Source organism: Pleurodeles waltl, chromosome 8 (genome assembly GCF_031143425.1).
Source record: "Pleurodeles waltl isolate 20211129_DDA chromosome 8, aPleWal1.hap1.20221129, whole genome shotgun sequence".
Taxonomy (NCBI): domain Eukaryota; kingdom Metazoa; phylum Chordata; class Amphibia; order Caudata; family Salamandridae; genus Pleurodeles; species Pleurodeles waltl.
Genome location: NC_090447.1, coordinates 1355200682 through 1355220470, shown reverse-complemented (window position 1 = coordinate 1355220470; position 19789 = coordinate 1355200682). Strand labels below are relative to the sequence as shown.

At 41.5% G+C, this 19789-nt stretch overlaps 1 protein-coding gene across 1 annotated transcript; it reads right to left on the bottom strand.

The window, feature by feature from the left end:
• Positions 1–790: 790 nt before the first annotated feature.
• On the bottom strand, positions 791–15304 carry LOC138248635 (matrix metalloproteinase-18-like). The gene is made up of 10 exons (XM_069202367.1): positions 15130–15304; positions 14119–14360; positions 13872–14020; positions 13521–13646; positions 9523–9684; positions 9150–9330; positions 6858–6991; positions 5195–5354; positions 2286–2389; positions 791–1146 (listed from the first exon to the last, which is right to left on the bottom strand). Exons 1-10 carry the CDS (start codon positions 15298–15300, stop codon positions 1046–1048), a joined length of 1530 nt encoding a protein of 509 aa, XP_069058468.1. The 5' UTR covers positions 15301–15304; the 3' UTR covers positions 791–1045.
• Positions 15305–19789: the final 4485 nt, after the last annotated feature.

The following is a 19789-nucleotide window of genomic DNA, read 5'->3' as shown; positions in this document are numbered from 1 at the left end:
AAGGCAAAAATTTGTCATTTCCAACAAGGAATCAAAAAATCTCTGAGGATGATTTGTGAGATTCCATGGGTTTCACTAGTCCTGGTGGTGCAAAAAAAGTGAAAACTGATCATGCATGATCACTTCTAGACAGAAATAAATTTGAGGTGATATATTAGATTATTGAACCTCTAAAGGCTCTGATTATGAGTTTCCTTGAGGAGTATCCCCAGAGGTATACTGTTCTGGTGTGTCCTGGCCCAGACGTCTGCAGACTCCAGAACAGAAAATTCCGAGCCCAGAGGCATCGGGCTTCGGCTTCCCAAAGGAGTTACATGGGCTGTGGAAAGCTGTTGTGCTGGCCTGTGCCCACTCACTTCTTCAGAAGCATTACCTGAATTAAAAAGAAACCTGCCCTTCTAAAGCTCCCCATCCCCGGCCACCGCCCACAAGCAAAAGTTTGCAACATTTAACACTCGCTTCAGGCAAGAAGGAAATGTTTGCAGATTTGGTCCCTTTATGTCCCCCGAGTAAGGGAAAACCATGCGGAATTGGACCCTTTGTTCCAGGTTCCGCTGTGTTATTATTCCCCATTCTCAGGTGAGTAACTTGTAACCCACTTTTATTTCACGGGGCAACACCGTCCAGGATTGTTCATTCTGGCCCATTATCTCTCTTAAACCTCTCTTCCAAGACAGTGCATGACACCAACTTGACATTCTTAGGCGCAAATTAGTTTTGGACGTTCAGCTTTGCCTTGAAAAAAAAAACTTCTTTTCAAAGTCGAAAATCATGATGCATTTATAGTAAATATAAATAAACTTAAAATAGTTTATTGTTCATTGACAAAATATAAATAATAATATCAAAAATATAGAATATTATAAAAAATATTCACTTTCTAAGCACCTTGAATTAAAGACGAAACAGAGTTGTAAGCTTTTATCACTAATTCCCTGAAAGGTGTACGTGTGCGATTACAAACATTGAATATGTCCCTAGATCAATCTTTCACGTTTTGAAGAACGCTCTGCTTTCTACCGTGAATTCAAACTCTGAGCCTTTCTTAACATCCAAACCAACTGGTACTCTTGAGTGTGCGCGACACTTTCTTAGAAGTTATGTTGAATTGAAACTGCTTGTGTCCACTGAAGAAATACAAATGTCCTGCGAAAAAAAACATAAAGGTGATTATTGTACAGTACGTGTCATTGTACAAACAAGTCCTTATGAACCAGTCCCTTTTGCCAAGCACCGATATTCTAAAACAGACCGTCAGTGGAATAAGATCGATACCTGAAGAGGCATATTTTCGAAAACGCCTTTAACCCCACCCCCCACCCCCGTATCGTCTACATCAAGATCCAGAAGGTCATTTGAGTCTATTGTTCCATCTGCTCAAGTCGCCCCGCCCCCTCCTCCTGCCTCTTATGACAAGGTGCTTTATTGTTCTAGGTTTATCTTAATTGCTTCTTACCCTTGTAGCTAGGTCCACCTCAAAAACATTTTGTGAATGAACGAATGAATGAATGAGCTATTCTCAAATAGATCAAATTAGGAGTTGATCTATTTTTCCAGGTCTACAGCCACTTCCAGGCCATTCAACACACATTAGTAGTAGCACAGCATGTATATTAGTGAACACTTTTCGACTTAAATGATGAAACCTAGAGGGCTCATGTAGGTATGTTAACAAACGCATTGATTTTGGTTCCGTTTGTAATTTATCAGGCGGAAGGCAGGAGCTGTGCTGAAATTAGGTACTGGATACATCCTAGAACTAGCTCCAAGGTGCAGCAATGGACTTTATGCAGAACATCTATTTTTTATCGCTCCAGGAGCCTCCGACGACATGGTATTGCACCTGTCTCACTGTCTGTGAGATGCCAACGAGACCAGAGTATTGAAACGAGGGTATGCTGATGGTGTGGAGCACGATGAGACTTTAAGCATAAAATGCACTTAAATGGAATTTTACTTAGTTATAATGGCCGCACCTGGTGTGGTGATGGAGGGTCACCAGTGAGCATCTTTAATGTAAGGAGGCCACCCCTCCACACATACCAAGAATGGCTTAATATCACACACCCTAACAGTTTACCCTAGTCTAATCTCTAATGCAAAATCCCCACAGTTTATGTTTTGTGTGGGTAAATAGGAATGCACAAGGAAAGTCATAGTCCAGATCATTTAATCTCGAAATTATTGACAGAACTCGGGTGTTAGATATGTTACAGCAGCTACCTTTCCATTGAAATGATCTACTTGTCCACTATTGTTATGGTTTTACCACTTGATCAGCTTACCATTATCCTGAAACACAGCGTGGACTTTTTTGCCAACTCCTGGGAAATCATCTTCTATCCGCCGTGGAGAGCCTTTGTCCATGAGCTGCCTTGCTTCATCGAAACTAAAGAAGGAAATATTTAAAAGAAGCATAATCTATCTATCATCCAATTGTATTTCCTGTAATCATAACTAGCCAGATTAAATATTGTTTCCTTTATGTGTATTATTATACTTTATAGATCTACTTTGATGTATAGCTGTAACGTCGCGGACTAGATCATCAATATCTCTATGCATTTGCCCATACATTACTTTTGGGCTCAAGACTGGGCGGTGAAAAGCAGAATCAAGAGAGAATAGGTAGTACTGCAAGCTGCCTCTGGGGCCTATAATGGTGCCAGTGCACTAAAGTGCTCTTTCATCCTCCCGCACCAAGTTGACTTAGTTAAATTAGCTTTAGCACAGCGCCTGTAGTGATAATTATGGCCTGCATTCAAGCAATCTGATTGTCTGTCCAGCCATCATCATTCTTTTAAATGGACTAATTAGGAATTAATATCTGTGGACGTTGTTAACTGCTGTTAAAGACCCAAATTATAAATATGTGCCCCCGAGGAAGGCGGGAGACCATAATGATTGGAAAGGGCAATTAACCGTCCCAATACCTGATGGCATGCATTAGATAATACCGACATTCTGACCATTCTGATTAGCAAGCACCTATAATACAATTTTCAAAATGACATTCCTATATAGACGCATAAAAGGCCTAGAATTCTGGCCTGTACTGCTGTTGTTACTCACACTGTAACCCTTCTGAGGCTTCTTTGTTTGAAGTTAGGGACCGAAGCATGAGCCTCAGGTGGGACAGGTAATAGAGAAAAATGTTGGCTACCTTGTGACATGATGTTCAGGTAAGAACATCTGAAGGATAAAGAGGGTTGGGAAGGCTAGAACAGCAAGAGGTCCAAAATGAAGAGTGGTGTTAGCATGAAAACTAGGGTGAGGTATAAAAGATGGACAGAAAAATAGCAGATTGGTGTGCCTTTGTCCAGTTAGGAAGTGTGGGGTTCAGAAAATGTGAATCACAAAAAGGCTAATGCAGGTTTGGAATAATGAGTGTGATCGAAATATAACCTGAGACATAGAAAGAGTGAGTTGGGAAGTGCTAGTTGGATGGGGAGAAGACTTAGGCAGCAAGGAAGAGATGGTCTGGGAGTAGGAACAAAACTCTTAGGAAGTTCTAATAGCCATTTGTCCTCCAGCTGAAGTGTCATACCCAGGAACATGTCTTTGTCCTTATTAAGTGCTACCATCTTCGGCTTTAGTCCATAGTTATGGGCAGACACTTAACAAATAGTAATTGACCGGAGTGGTGGACAATGTAGTGAAGTAATTGCATGCCAGCTGAGTTACGGTACTGGGCCAAAACAAGGCTGGAGGGCAATTATATAGGAAGTACTCCTCATTGCTTTGATTACTCATACTATCAGAACATCTTGTTGAGAGTCTCTTCACACTCCCCACAAGCGGATCCCACTATTAAATATTAACAGTTGGAGAAGTTGCTGTGTATATGAGAAACCTTGGTACTTGGAGATCCTTGATCATATATGTCTTGGAAGAGCCACACAAACATGTACTGAGTTCCCTTCTTTCCATTGTGGCGCTCAGAGAATTTGCATCAGAATTAGATAAGTGGTTCATGGCGGCATGTACATTGTGGGAGAGAGAGGGAGAAGTCTGCCCAAAATTACAAGAGCAGTAGAAGGAAAATACCTCATCATAACCCTTATAATCTCACGGCACCGGCTATTGTCACAGTAATGGCAGCAGTGTAAGACTTGTATTCCTGCTGTGTCCTCGTTCCTCAGATGCTGTCATTAATTCAGTGCCTAACATATGTGGGCAGTGATAGGCCTTGGCCACGGGCACTCATTTTTGGAGAGCGGAACTTATTTTTCATATGGAGAATAGGACTTATTTTTCATTATTAAGCCAAAGGAGAAAAGACAGTAATGCAAAACAGAAAATGACAAAATGGGCTAAAAAGGAATAGACGGGAGTAAGGGAGAGACAGCAAGTATAGGATTGTGGAAAACAGCGATATAAGATGTAACAAAGAATATGTTGGCCTATTATTTAGGGTCTGTACAATTTAAGAGAACTCAGAGGGGGCTGCTAAGAAAATAATTGGACCCCTGACATTATTTTAAAAAAAAAATGATGACTCCCTTTTTTGTTAGCAGGGAAATAAAGTTGCATCTCTTCAGACACTAGGGGCCTAATTAAGACCGAGGCAGATGGGCTACTCCACCACAAAAGTGACAGATATCCTGCCCGTCGTTTTACAAGTTCCATAGGATGTAATGGAACTTGTAATACAGCATCACAAAAATGACGGATATACCGCCTGCCGTTTTACAAGTTCCATAGGATGTAATGGAACTTGTAATCCGGCGGATAGGATATCTGACACTTTGTGACAGAGTAGCCTGTCTGCCAATGTGGTAATCAGGCCCTCAGTGCTGGACTGCCCTTGCAGTCGGTGTTATCCTGCCAGATGAGCCAGCCTGTAAGAGCCAGTGTTTTATTCCTGTCACAGTCTACAGCAACAAAACACATGTTCACACATGGGTACTTTCAAGATGGCCCATCTGGCAGTTCCAGACTGACAAACGGACCAAAAGACCTGTCCAACTCTACCAACACTGGATTTCTACCATCCATTCCTTCTCGCTATGTTCTAATAGTCATCAGTAACTGTTGCAGTGGATGGAAAAGGGACTGTAATTTCACAACGCTACAGATATGGCACTTTATGTTAATGACTAAAATACAGAACACTGGAAGGGAAAGGAAGAAAAATGCGCTGTAAACATCATTTTTTTTAACCATAGAAAAACTCACGATTGCTCATTTTTACCTCCAGTACTGGTCTCCTACATAGAAATATGTTTTCTCAGTGTCCTGGAGATGCACGGCTGCATCGATGTGCGTCACGTTTTTTGGGAATCCAAGTTGGTAGATGTTTTTTGGGTAATTTGGCAATATGTCAAATCCTTGAAGGGCCCAGTATTTGTGTCCTGTGAAAAGCATGAACATAAACCAACACTTGTGAGCAATTCTACTTTTAACATGATTACACTGTTCTTTTCAGTACTCTGCTTTACCTTAAGATGTAGTGAAACAAATATTATATTTTATTTCTAAAGCTGCTCAGTTCCACGGTTTTAAAACAGGGGCAACTCCTCCATTAGCCAGCAGCGACAGTTGCAAAACCTTTTCAAGGAAACGATAATAAACTGGGTTTATTATCGTTTCCTTGAAAAGGGGTGGGGCATTGAGGGTGATGAGCAGTTGAGGGGAGTGCACAGAGCATTCCCCTCAGAGCACATGTGTGTTTGTAGGCTCTCTCCAGGCCACCAACACAATTGCCGGGCTGGAGAGAGCCTGCACAGGCTCCCAGTCTGCCTGTGAGTGCCCTGGCTGGGCGCTCTCAGCCAATCCTGATGCTGCTTTAAGCAGCGTCAGGATTGGCTGCAGGGCAGGCTGGGAGCCTCGTGCCTGCAGCCTGGAGCTACGAGGGACCCCGCCCCTTCTGGTTGCCGCGAGCCGTGACTGTTTTAAAATACACAAACACTGTATCACATAAGGAGGGCATTATTACTGCTAATTTAAGGGAGTTCTCTGCTAAAGCTTTGGCCGAACCCTTGGCTTAAATTGTTGAAGGGTGCAAGTACCCATATTCCACCCCTTTAGACTGTGTAATTGGGTGCTTGTGACTTGAACTGTAAAGTAATGTGCTACTTTGACTGGAAATGTAGCAGCATTTGTTGACATCTCTAAAGTAAACAACAGAAAAAAACACTAAGACATAACTCAAAGCAAAATAACAACACAAAACAACCTCCTCAATAAAAAAGCTAAACAAACACAACACAAAATCCCAGTATACAGTACAGCAAAAAAATGAAGTGACACAGCACCAAGCATAGTACCTCTACAAGAATAAAGCACCACCACAGCAAAAATCAACATATGTGGGATCAAACAAGCTGATCACTCATTAACATTCTTGCTCACACATTTAGACACAAGATTGTCCGCAGTGATGTTCCATTAATGTTCTTAATGTTATATCTGAAATGTTAACATGCATGGAAGAATTAAACCATATGCTGTTTGTTATGATTTATTTTTCCTTTATACGTCATTGTTTTTCAACGAAATATTAAAACGGAAGGACATAGGGTTTTTGTTGTGGTCCTAAAATATTATGGAATTTCAAATTTCATATTTGTAGTAAGATTGTCCGGTCATTCTCTTGGGTATGATTGTCTATAGGAGTGTTTGTATCTGGATTTTAAAGTGGACTGGGAATATTCAGATAATAATTGTAAGGGGGAACATTTCAGAGATTTTGGGCCGAAAGCAATCTTCTATGTTTAGCTATTTATTATAGCCATAGTCATGCAAGATTCAAAGTTGCTGTAATCTAATATCTTTGAATGCAATGGGTGATTATTAGGGTGAGCTTTCAGAGCCCAACAAGAAACTGATGAAGGCAATGTGCAAAATCAACAAACCTTTAAAGAAGAAAACTTGATCTTTCTCTTGGTTTTCATACGCAGCCTGAATTCCTGAAGGCAATGTTGGCCAAAATGTTGTAATCGTATGATTGATGACCTTTGAGTTCTTGGAGATCTTACGCCAGAAGAGGCTGTTTGGAATAAAACGTTTGGGATTCAATGGGGAGCTCTAGAAATGTCAACACTGCCTAAACAACTGCTGATCACAATACAGTAAATGCATTGTGCACATTTACTCTTTCAATATGGCTGATGGAATGTCTGGTGGAACGGGTCCACATCTTTAGCAACAATATCCAAAAATAGGCACTAGGAAGCACTCAGTTCAAGACCTACTGCACATCATATAAGAAGTAAGTACCAAGCAACCTATCTGGCAAACTGATTTGATTGTCTCTAAGCCATGACCACACCACTCGTAGAAAAGGATTTGTATCTAAAAATCCAAAAAAGCCAAGTACAACCCAAACTTTACTTTGATCTCCTTGTGAGTCCCATGTAAATACCATGGGGGTCATTCTGACCCCGGCGGTCTCAGACCGCCGGGGCCAGGGTCGGCGGGAGCACCGCCGACAGACCGGCGGTGCCCCGCAGGGCATTCTGACCGCGGCGGTTCGGCCGCGGTCAGACTAGGAAAACCGGCGGTCTCCCGCCGGTTTTCCGCTGGCCTACAGAATCCTCCATGGCGGCGGAGCGCGCTCCGCCGCCATGGGGATTCTGACACCCCCTACCGCCATCCTGTTCCTGGCGGGTAGGGGGTGCCAATGGCATGGGCACTGCAGGGGCCCCCGTAAGAGGGCCCCAAAAAGAATTTCAGTGTCTGCCTAGCAGACACTGAAATTCGCGACGGGTGCTACTGCACCCGTCGCACTCAAGCAACTCCGCCGGCTCCATTCGGAGCCGGCTTCATCGTTGCTGGGTCTTTCCCGCTGTGCTGGCGGGCGGCCTTTTGGCGGTCGCCCGCCAGCACAGCGGGAAAGCCAGAATGGCCGCCGCGGTCTTGTGACCGCGGTGCGGTCATTTGGCGGTAACCGCATGGCGGGCGGCGACCGCCGCGGTTAGAATCACCGCCCATGTGTCCTCTCATAGGTCCCCTTTGTACACATTAACATGTTGTTACCATGATATTACATAGTACCTTGTCCCGCTAAACTTGATAAGTATATTTGCCTTGGGTGCCAGGTCCATTAAGATGCAATGATGAGTTATACTTGGCTTGCTAACATCTTGTGTGCCCTAGAGGTCACAAATTTTAAGCTGGAGGTGCACAAAATTAAGACTTTGGCCAAGAAAGTGGCTGAAATTTGCCACCTTTCCACTTTGCATACTATGGAAAATTTAACCAATGAAAGAGAATTCCTGCTCAAAAATGGATCTAGCTGAGTGTTTTCCCTCATATCTTTTTCATACAGAACTTCTCAATTTGTTTACAACTTTTCTGTTTTTGCAAACCTCCCAAAGATTGGAAAGTTTGACTAAAGGTATCAATAATGCAGTGGAAAAAACTTCACAAATTTGCACACCCCTACCAAGTCCCATGATTTCCAACTTAGGTCCTGATTATGAGTGTCTCTTTATATTGTGGCCTGTGCATAAACCCCTGTTTATGCACTGGTCAGAATGATGAGTTAAAACGTACTTAACGCATTCAATAATTATCGGATATGTTAAATACTTCAAACTTCGTTAAATTTCAGCAGGTCAAACCTGCCAAAATTTAGCAGGGCAAATGTGTACGGTATTTACCATACCATGCAGACTTTAGTCAGTTAATCACTATAACCCGTATGTAATTCCCAAATAACTTGTAATAGGTGTTATTTATCACACTCGATAAATAATATAGCCCATGATATGGTTATTTATCATGGGTGATAAATAACATCCAAACTTGTAATCAGGGCCTTTGTTTTTCTCCTTTCAAACTTGATGCATGAACAACTACCACATTTGAAATAGTAATGCCAACTGTTAACCATTCTTAGACATGGCAATATATAAGATGCAAGTCCTTAGTATGAAAATAAATTCTTGCATGTGCAGTGCTTCATTGCTCCTTGATGTAAGGTCACTTCTATAAAAATATCCCTAAAAGATAACAAATACCTACAAATTAAAGCATGATGAAGAATGACGACACGCTTTAGTTCACACCTTAAGCCATATTCTAAATATCTGTCTTGTGGTTAATGATAACATTTTGGTGTCTGAAACATTTGCTCCTCATCTGTATTTCATTGTACAAAAAGTACTAAGTGGAAATCTTTTTTTGCTTAAATAAATCATTACCTGTCTTTGAAAAAGATGATTTCTCCACGCAGTGTAGTGATGGCATCAAAAACCAGATTGGCATCACAATTGGATAAAGTGGTAGATTGTTTCGTGGTTGTTGTTTTAGTGCGGGCAGTAGTTTTGGTGGTAGTTCGGGTGGTAGATGGTGTTGTTGTTAGAGGTAGGTTTGGAGATGATCCTAGGAGGGGTAAAACAGGCATTCTTTCTAAGAGTAATGCTTAGCATGATACAAAGAGCAATGCATGCAATTAAACTGTATAAATCAGTTACCTCAACTTATTTTTCTGCAGACCATGTTTAACTTTGCCCATGAGCACACCTGGTTTTTTTTCTTTGAAGCATTCTAGACAAAATACTGAATACAACTTACCATACAGGGCTTGAATGCCATTGACATCATCCTGGGGCAGTCGGAATTGGTCTGGATCAGTATAGGAATATGTCGGGTACATTAGAGCACTGCGGTCGCTCGAATGAGACAGACCCAGTGAATGACCAAATTCATGGGCAGCCACGAGGAATAAGTTGTATCCTGAAGGTAAAAACAAATCGCCATGTAGTTTATTAAATCAAAGTTATAAGGCATTTTTGCTAAATGATCAATGCCAGTATTTGATAGATCACTGCATGTACATGAACCCAAAGACAAAACTAGAGCAGCTCTAAACTTAACATACACTGAAGGTCGATCATTCACTGTTTAAAACACAGCAGTCTAGACTTACCAGGACAGACAGACTGGACTTTCCCAAACCTGCCAGGGTCATCATCTCCCAAGGCCTTAAAGTGATTATGTAGGTACGCATGGCCTGCATAGCCTTCACACTTGAGGTGTTTTAAGGATAATAAACAGGGGCAGAGCTTAGACCGAGCCTGCCACATCAAAGATGTGCTTTGCATGCCGGGTCTTCACAAAGCACACTGAGCAAAAAGAGAGATCTACCACACTGGTCATGCTCATCAAAGGGGATATTTGCTGAAATGCCTTCCAGTACAAAATACTATGAGTAGACTAACTTTTAAACTTTTCCTACTTTGTACATTTGCTATGCAATACAGCACACATGCACATTTGCAAAGACTGGAGAAATAAAAGCATTTCTCCTCAATAATGCCAAAGTCTAAATGGTGTGATTTTGCAATGCAAAACGCTGTCTACTGTTTTGTAGATAGGGTTCTGCATCACAAAACCATGACTGGTGGCTTGGGAATGGCAATATACAACTCATTGACTGCCCCCTTGATACAAGTAATGCAAAGCAGCCCTAGGTACTGCTTTGCGTCATTTTCAGATAACTTTCTAGCACAAAGAAGTTTTGCACTGGAAACCAAATTTCAAATAAACAATTTCCGGTTGATTTGTGTCACTTTTGTGACATAAACTCAGTGCAACATGTTAGTAAATATACCCACATTCTCATTTTGAGTGCTCATCCTTGATGCACACAGAACAATTTAATGTGACTGAAAAAATAAAAACTTTGACAAATATGGGAGAATTTTAAATCTTATTTTATATGTTTAATATAATGAACATGTAAGTGAAAATGTGATGGACAACATCGTTCTATGTAATTTAATGAGAAATTCACTTACATTAAATCAGATCTGTTTTTGTCTGCATCTGGGGCCAGATTTACTATAGTATTGCTTTGTCCTTGCGTCATGCATGACGTCACAAAGGCAGTGCAGTACTTAAATCAGATCTACCAAGCATCCTTGAGTGGTCCTGCATTGCTTTGGTAAGTCTAGAGTAACACAAAGCAGGGACTTGCACTGCCTTGAATTAATCTGCCCCGGAAAGGCATTCCATGGGTGGGACATAGGTGTTCTCACACATCCACCCATGGATTTTGGTGCAATTCCAGATTTACCAAGACTGGTAAACCTGGGAATGCATCAAAATTCTGCACCTTCCCAACCGAGGTGTAATGAGGAGAAATATCTTTATTATCGCTGTTTCCTCTAAGTGTGCACCATGGGCGCAAGAGTGCCTTCATTGGCACTAGGCAGCATAGTGTGTGCCAGCACAGGTAGAAGATGAATGCGCCAAATATAGGTAAAAATCGCACACGCTTGCCTCTCCTTTTTCATGCAGCACAGCAAGTTGTCTGGCTGCATTGCGTGAAAGCTTAATAAATCCAGACCCAATTTTTTAAGCACGAAATGGCAAATTCTGGAAACACTACACTATGAAAACCTACTGTAAATTGGCAGACTAGACTTTAGACAGTACGTGAAGCATACTCATTTGCTGTGGGATGAAAGGTTCTGCACATTTAGGGCCTGATTTAGAGTTTGGAGGAGGGGTTAATCCATTCCAAATGTGACAGATATCCCGTCTACCGTATTACAATTCCAACATAGCCTAAAGAACTTGTGATATAACAGACTGAATATCCGTCACATTTGTGACGGAGTAACCTCTCCGCAAAACTCTAAATCAGGCACTTAATATTATTGTTTTTTTGGAAAATGAATTGTTTAGGTATCATAAAGATGTGCAAGAAGATGTACATGGTGACAATGTTTTCATGCAACAAAAGTTGCTGTACTACGTTGTGTGAAAGGGCGATACGCCACTGTTTCTTTCTCCACCAATGCACATACACTTGAGCCATAGTGCAAGCGTTTGTGCATGATGCCAAGAAGAGGTTTCGTACTAGGAGGGTTCACTTCCAGTGCAAAATACTATGTTTAGACATAGTTCAACACTTTTCCCACTTTGTAAGTGTGCTGTACAATGAAGCCCACATGCGCAGTTCAAACGATCACTTCCAGTGCAAATGCTATGTTTAGACATAGTTCAACACTTTTCCCACTTTGTAAGTGTGCTGTACAATGAAGCCCACATGCGCAGTTCGAACGATTTCACAAAAGAAACCTTTTCCCAAGCTTTATGCCTGTCTCAATGGGGGGTTAATTGTTGGTACAAAGTCTAGGGCTACCTTTTTCAGTAGCTAGTGCTTTGCATCAACATCCATGGATGACTGCAGGGGAACACCCATGTACCACCCATAGAGCACCGCCTTGATGCAAAGTTGCACAATACAGTATGGCACAAAGTAGCACCAAGTAGCACAAAGCGCTACTTGGTCTTGATTTAGGGCTACTTTTCAACACAAGACACGATTTGCACTGGAAAGTAAATTCCAAAACAAGACTTTATGCCAGTTTGAGTCAGTTTTGTGATGCAATCCTAAAGATATCTGTTAGGAAATCTGCCCTGTTCAGACTACTCAATATCTGAAGTCTTTTCTGAGCCAAACAAAAAGATACATCAAAAGATTATGCAAAAGAAAAATGAAAATAATATAATCACTCCTCCTGTAACAAGCCTGACCTGCCATTCAGACTTACAGATGTACAGTAAACATAATATTATGTACAGTTCCAGAAAATGTTATTTGCACTGTGAACCGTTGGATTCTGTGTCAATTCCAATTCACCATGTTTTTAAATTATAATTACCCTGTCAAGTGTAACCTCGTTATGATTCTAAATTGGTTTACGCTGTTCAAAAACGTACTCAGGGCGTATATTCGTGGAAGTGGGTTACACCCCCCTAATAAATGTATTATCTACGAATTAGTTGGGTGCAGGTGTTTTCAATCGGTGTTTGTCAGATTTCACTTGAGATTTGTACATACACAAACAGGAAAACACACACATGTGTACTCTCTCTCTCCTCGGTTTTCGAAGCTGTTAAAAATATTACTTATTTTGCAAATCATTGTGTTTTAAATACCCCTACCAATACAATCCACACTCCTCTCCCCTGCCTCTTAAGCTCCGCCCCCACGCCTTGCTTCTCATAAAATATATTTTAATATCATATGCCACCATGAATGTTGGGAAATCTGAACCAACACCCCACTATCTCCCCCGTTTCCCTGCAAATCTTACTGACTAAGCTACGCCCGTGTAACCTATCAATGATTTCCTTAATAGTCTGAAAACGGAATGGAATACGAGCAAAAATGAATGCCCGCGATAAAAAGACATGAAAAATAAAAATAATTGTGCAGCTATGTTCATAGTTAATTCACCACCCACGAAATTCCTGCCTCTTATAATTGATTCAATATCATATCTAAGGGATGCTGTCTTTCTTTCTCGCTCGGTTGCTCACACTCACATACAAACACATACATTTTTCTTCCATTAAAATAATTCATTTAGCTACATCTCAAATAGTGATATTTGTCTAATGGAACAAACATTCTACTCAGCTGGGTGCTTTAGACAGATTGCATAGGAGAGCTGTTTTTTTCTGTTAGTTGGAAAACCATGAGTTCTGTATGTGTGACCTAATCACATATCCTCTGAAGGCATTGAGAGAACTGTGCAATACAGTGGATTACCTACCGGCCGACCCTGAGGTCCAGGTTTCATCTTCATCAAAGTGAGCATCGCCACCGATTGTATTTCCAGGTGCAAAGGCGTGTGCAAGGGTTCCATGCGGTCCATCAAATGGATAGAAATCCCCATGCACTAAAATAGAAAAAAAAATCAGAAACAGCAGTACTAGTGCTAAGCAAAGACACAAAGAGAAATATTTGATCAATACATGTATCGGTCATTGCATGCCAAGTCAAAACCAAAAAGACGTGTTCTAATTTGTTAACATCTTAACTGAAGGAACATATTCCCAAACCTCATCCCCATTAAGAATGGCTGCCACCAACTTTGTCTGTCAGTATAGCCATCTGACCATACCTCCTGCTCCAAACGAGATCTGGATGTCAGCTGTATCATCAAAGATCCTGGTAAAGGTCAGTGGGGTCACATCACTCCAGACCTTGAAGGCTCTTCGGATCGCTGTATCCACATCACTCTGAGCCATATCCGGGGTGTAGTTCAAAATTCTTTATTTTTCACAAAAGAAAGGAAGTGGCAAAATTAGGGGGGACTTTGTCGAATGGCTAAAAAAAAAACATTAACTGCTAATTTGTTGACTTGGTACCTGTAAGTCAAAGAGGTTGTGCTCCATGCAGGTCGTCCACCAAAATGGCTGAATTCGGCAACATCACTTACTCCACACCTTGCCTGCTGCATAACTTCCAGCGTGTTGGAATCCAGCTTCCCAGTCACCTCCAGCCCAAAAAACGTCTGCATTTCTTCAATTCTGGCCGAGAATGGGCTGCTCTTCCTTCTTCCAACAGGTTTTCCATCAGTCTTGAGGTTGTAGAACTTCTTTAGATAGTCCTAGAGAAGAAGCCAAGCTGCACTTTAGGAAATCATTTCTAAAAATGAAGAACTTGTGTATCAGGTAGGATTCACTGGTTGGGTACACTTCTTTGAATTTTGTGTCAATGACGATTTTTTTTTCCCAATACTACTGCGAAGGACAAGTACTTTAAGTTCATCAGGAAGACATTTTCTCTGCATTTCACCTTTACATCCACTGTATTTCAAATGAGCTTGAACTAATGGACAACGAACAATGTAGTTCGTGAAATAGTTTAGATATTCTACCTGCTGATTATTGCCAAACCATGTTTTTAAATGTCATGTAATATTCCTATATTTACGTAAAAGTATTGGAAAACAATCTGGTAAAGTGCTCCATTTCTTGCATACATATCAACCTGATTAGTGGCAAATCCACCACAGAAGGGAGAGGCCTCAAAATTGTCAGGTTGGCTTAATGTGCATCGAAAAGCAATTTGATAGCCCCTTTGGCATGGTTGGGGTGTGCTCATTTATTTTGTTGCTTTTCGCCGAAGTCAATAATTGTAATTTGTAATTTGTCTATGAAGGAAAAAGGCAAACACGGATCAATCGCTTAGCGAAATAGCATTGGCCATCGCAAAAATCGGTATTACAGCAATCCGGCTTCTATTTTTACATGTAATTTTGTTTAATCAAAAAGCTGGGAAAAAATGATATTTATACATAATTTTCCCTGATGCAGAGTGCAGACAGGAATTACGCCCTTCTCTGTACAAAAATAGAAGATAATCCCCGGACTCACCTCTGCCAGCTGTTCATTTTCGTCCCGGCCTTCGGCTGCTGGCACTGCAGGGAAAGCATAGGTGTGTACTACACACAGGAGCAGCAACAGCGACAAGGACTTCATTCTTCTCTTCTCCTGGCCCTCCTGTTCAGTGCAAGGTCTCACTCTCCTGATTCTCTGCCTCCCCATCCCTCAGACCCTTTTTATGCAGTGCCCGTGAGCGGCCACCAGTCAGCTGCATGAGTCATTCATTACAACTTCCGCCAGGCACAAGTCAAAACACATCCAGAGTGTTGCATAATATGTTGGGTAGTCGGACCGAGCCCCCCACCCTTAGGCAGTCTTTAAAAAATTGATAATTTAGGGAGTGGTCTTAAAAAAAAACATGTTCTCAAAGTCTGTCTAACATCTAAACAGTAAATTGTAAGCACAGAATAATTTGCCAACAGTAATTACACCACAGACCCCGTTATGCGCGGCGGTGGTAGCATTCATCAGTGTTGTCTGCTCTTGATGCATATTTCAGTCTATATTCTAAAGACAACAAAATGGTAACATGCGCGACACGGCTCTGAATGTTACCGGAAGTGGCCCTTTACCGCAACCCACACACCTCTCTCCCCTCGCTGCTTAACATTTTGATAACTCCATTTCACTGTTTAATTAGTATGTTTGATTGGTATTCTGCTGAGACCCGGTTTAACAACCTTACCCGTGCGACGTCGGTCTCAAGAAGAACCCATGGCCTGGCGGCATTGCTCTTTCTGAAGCGGATAGCCAACAAGCCATGATTTTTAATGAAACATTTCAGAGGCATTTTAAGTACATTATAGCTCCAATATCGATTCACTGAGAACTAGGGGGCATATTTCAAGCCCCTTGAGCCTCCTTGCACCACCCTAGAGTAATTTTGTTGACACTTAGGAGGCGTTAAGGAGGCCCCCACAGTGTGCCATGCAAACATGTAACCACTTTGTAACCCCTTGCACCACATTATACCTGCACCAGGTATAATGTATGCAAGGGGGGCATTCCCACGCAGGGCAGACATTAAAGTGATGCTCCCATAATAGCGTATGGGCCTCCCTGTGCTTTGCTGGACTAGTGCCATAACTAATCACGCCAATCCAGCAAAGCTCCATAATAGCGTAATAAATTCTGACGCTATTGTGCTAATGTGCGCCATGGTGCGCTGTATAGTAAATGCAGCGCTACCCTGGTGATGTTAGGAGGGTGCAGGGCAACACAAGAAAAGGGGAGCATCACAGATGATGCACCACTTTCTTGTAAATATGCCCCTACGTGTCCCTCCTTATTTTCTTTGCCTCACATTTATTCTATCAATTCAAAAGAGTAAATTTAAGAACAAAAAACGATTTCCCACAAAAATATTTTTTTTCAGACAAGCAAATCCATGCTTGAAGGAATAAATGTAGGAAAATAACTACTTCATTTCTTACAGAAATAAATTAATTTGTTTAAAAAAAAGTGTTCAAAAAAGTGATTTGTGATTGACAAATCATGCTAGGGCATAGGAAACACCCCAGTTCACGTTTTAGTGAATATGCCTATTTTCAATCCAATTCAAGAATTAAAATAAATAATTAAGACATTCCCTCAAGTCCTACTTTGAAGGAAAAATGATATTCACTAAATTTCTTGTCAGACCTACTTTCCAAGTGTTTGTATTAGCATACTAGACTGCTTTATAATGTACAATGAAGGCACCTATTTTTGGGCAGGGCCATATAGTTTACCTCATTGTGTGCATGCAGATCAGATGGTGGGCAGAGAAGGGGTTACCCGCTGATGAGCTCCAGCTTAAAGATCTGTTCAAGGAAGGGATGTCTATAGAGTTTGTGGTGAGTGAAACAATGACTCATGCTTCACTTCCTATGTGGCACTGTGAAATTTGGTTGGATAGATGCAAATGTATAGGCAAGAAAGAATGTTCACTGCAAAGATCATTAGCATACAATTCTATGAAGCTGGTACACCAAAGGCTATTCAGTATTAGCCATTGGGTTTCATAAAATATCATAACATCTGCAAATGTGGATTGTACAGGAGTTGGTTCGACCAAGGCAAGATTGAGAATATTCTCTGTGCAACCAAAATAATATGTACAAGGTTTATGGCGTAGATGTCTGCTCTAGGCCTCTGTGAGAAAGTATTTATTTTTGCATGGTCACCTCCATTTTTTGTGAGTGGACCGAGACTGCTGGTTTTTGATCTCTGCACACCGAGGCACTGCTGTCTAGGCCCCATCGTATGGGCTCTAACCCATGACCAATAATAGAATTGGCTGGCTCCTAATTAGTATGTTTAACTTTCCAGCAGGGCCTTATTATATACTGCAAGAAAATGCGCTAATGGCATTGAACAAATAAATGTCACCTCTTGACTACATCCACTTGACTCACAAAGAAAACATGGTATCAAGCCAACCTGTGTATCCAAACCTCAGTTCCGTATGAACCTGCAGGAAAACCTATCAAGATAACCCATTTTGACAGGAAAGAAGCCTATTTTGAAATATTAAATAGGTCACCTTTAGGTAGGCCTTGCAGCCCACAAGGTAGGGTGCTTAGTATTTACAAATGGTACATACAAGAACTTGTAGTTGTCATGAGTCTACAGTTGCCAGCATCTTAATGCTATTTTCATGGTGGAGGGTGTAGCTTTCCTCTGAGAAAAACTAAAACTTCACATAAAATAATAATTCTGTTATCTTTGGTTTGGAACCTGTTAAAGAGATGACTCAACTACTATTTTTAATGTCTGTTAAAATCCAATCCACTGGTGAAATCAGATTTTCAATATTTACGTACATTAACTTTTGAAAAGTTATTCTATGTTTGCATGAACCTCCAGAGGCTATTTAGCAAGAGCTTGCCAGCAGCTGGCCCTATCAGTGCTTCCCTTTACCAAGTATGAAAACAAATCCCACGGCATAAGCAATAGCTTAGGCCTTTTGGTAGGAAGACTTGAGTGTGAGGTATGTGATTCCTCTCAGCTCAGGAAGGGCAGTTGGGGAGGTTTCTGGAACCTCATTAACTTGAAAGGGAGCAGAACGAAACCTGATCATTCATAGTTAAGTGTAAAGGGAGGCCTGGGAAAGTAAGGTGTTTGTTCCCTGGACCATCTGTAGCGAGTTCGCTACCAGCCTAATGGGAGTGGGAGCTGGCTCTAGAATCTGTTTGGTGCAGTAGAAGAGGAGGGGGGCTGCTTATTTCCTTTAACACAGACCGGGATGACACCCGTGCATCATCCAAGGACAGAAGAGTGCTGCATTATTGGATTTTCCTCAAAATAGTACACTGTGGGGTAGTTTGCAGAAAGGCAAACAGTACCAGCTGCACACGTGGGAATGGATGTTTCTGGGCACCTTTTTCTCATTGGTTAGGGAATGTCCTTAACATTCCCTAACCCACTGGCTAGTGAATCCTACAAAAGTGGTACCTCATCCACAGCTCATCAGAACACATCAGGACCTGAAGAAGAAGAGAAAAAGATTGGATCTGTTTTCAGTAAACTGTTCGGAGGCCTGAGGGCTTGCACCTGCTTCCACTTGTACCCAGGACTGAGAAGTGGATTCCAAAGATTAGTTGGCTGATGTCCCGTGTAGCTACAGGGACACAAAAATCTGCAAGAGGCCTTGTTCAAGGAGTGTCAGCTGCTTTCAAGAAACTGCATCTTGACAGGACCCTGCTGGTGGCCTCCGATGGAGTATGTCCTAACCCCTAATTTCTACCTCTGAGGTTCTGGGAGCCTTAGAAGCATCCAAGAGGAACTACTCTAGAAAGTCGGAAAAGTTGGATCTTCAAACACATTTGAGTTGCAAGACCTCTGGAACATCAGAGGGACCTTGCAGCAAAGGTGTCTGATTTCAAGATGATTTTGGCAAATATAGTATCAGACTTGACCACTGGAGGATTTTCAGCTCCATATAACAGACTAAGGGCCTGATTTAGATCTCGGTAGACAGGTTGCACCATCAAAATGGTGACAGATATCCTGTTCGCCAAAATATAAATCCCATTTCGGAGGACAGGATATTTGTCACTGTTATGATGGAGTAACCCATCTGCTGAGTTCTGAATCAGACCCTAAATACGATGGTAAAAAGTATTGTGTCTTGTTTTGAACATTTTAAATATTTTTGGCCATGCTCAATACTTTACACACTTTTCCTTAAATTAAGCCAGTCTGCTCCCTGCCGTAGCTACCAGGGGTCAAGTCCAGGTTAATTTATTAATCTTGTATGTTGGACGTGACAGGATTTTAGACTTTTTACTTGGGAAGTATTCATATAATCCCAAACCAATACCGGATGTTCTTTCACCCACAAAAGCAAGATATGTAGACGAGTTGTCTATCCCCTGAAGTGCTTTCATGGCCTAATATTGACACCTTCATAGGACAAACAGTTGTGGAACTCTGACCTTTTTGGTTCTAGACTTTAAATGAAGCAACTCATGAAAATTTGTACTTGGAAGTCAATTTAGGCCTCTGACACCCTCCATCAATTACATACTTAAACCTTGTAACTGCACAGGAGGCATTAAAAAAGATGCTAGGCAATTTGTCAGAGCTGAGGGCCGTGTTCTTGAGCAGATGAGGCAAAGTGAGTATTTTCCCCTGCCAGAAATTACTGTGTGCAGGACAAGAAGAGATC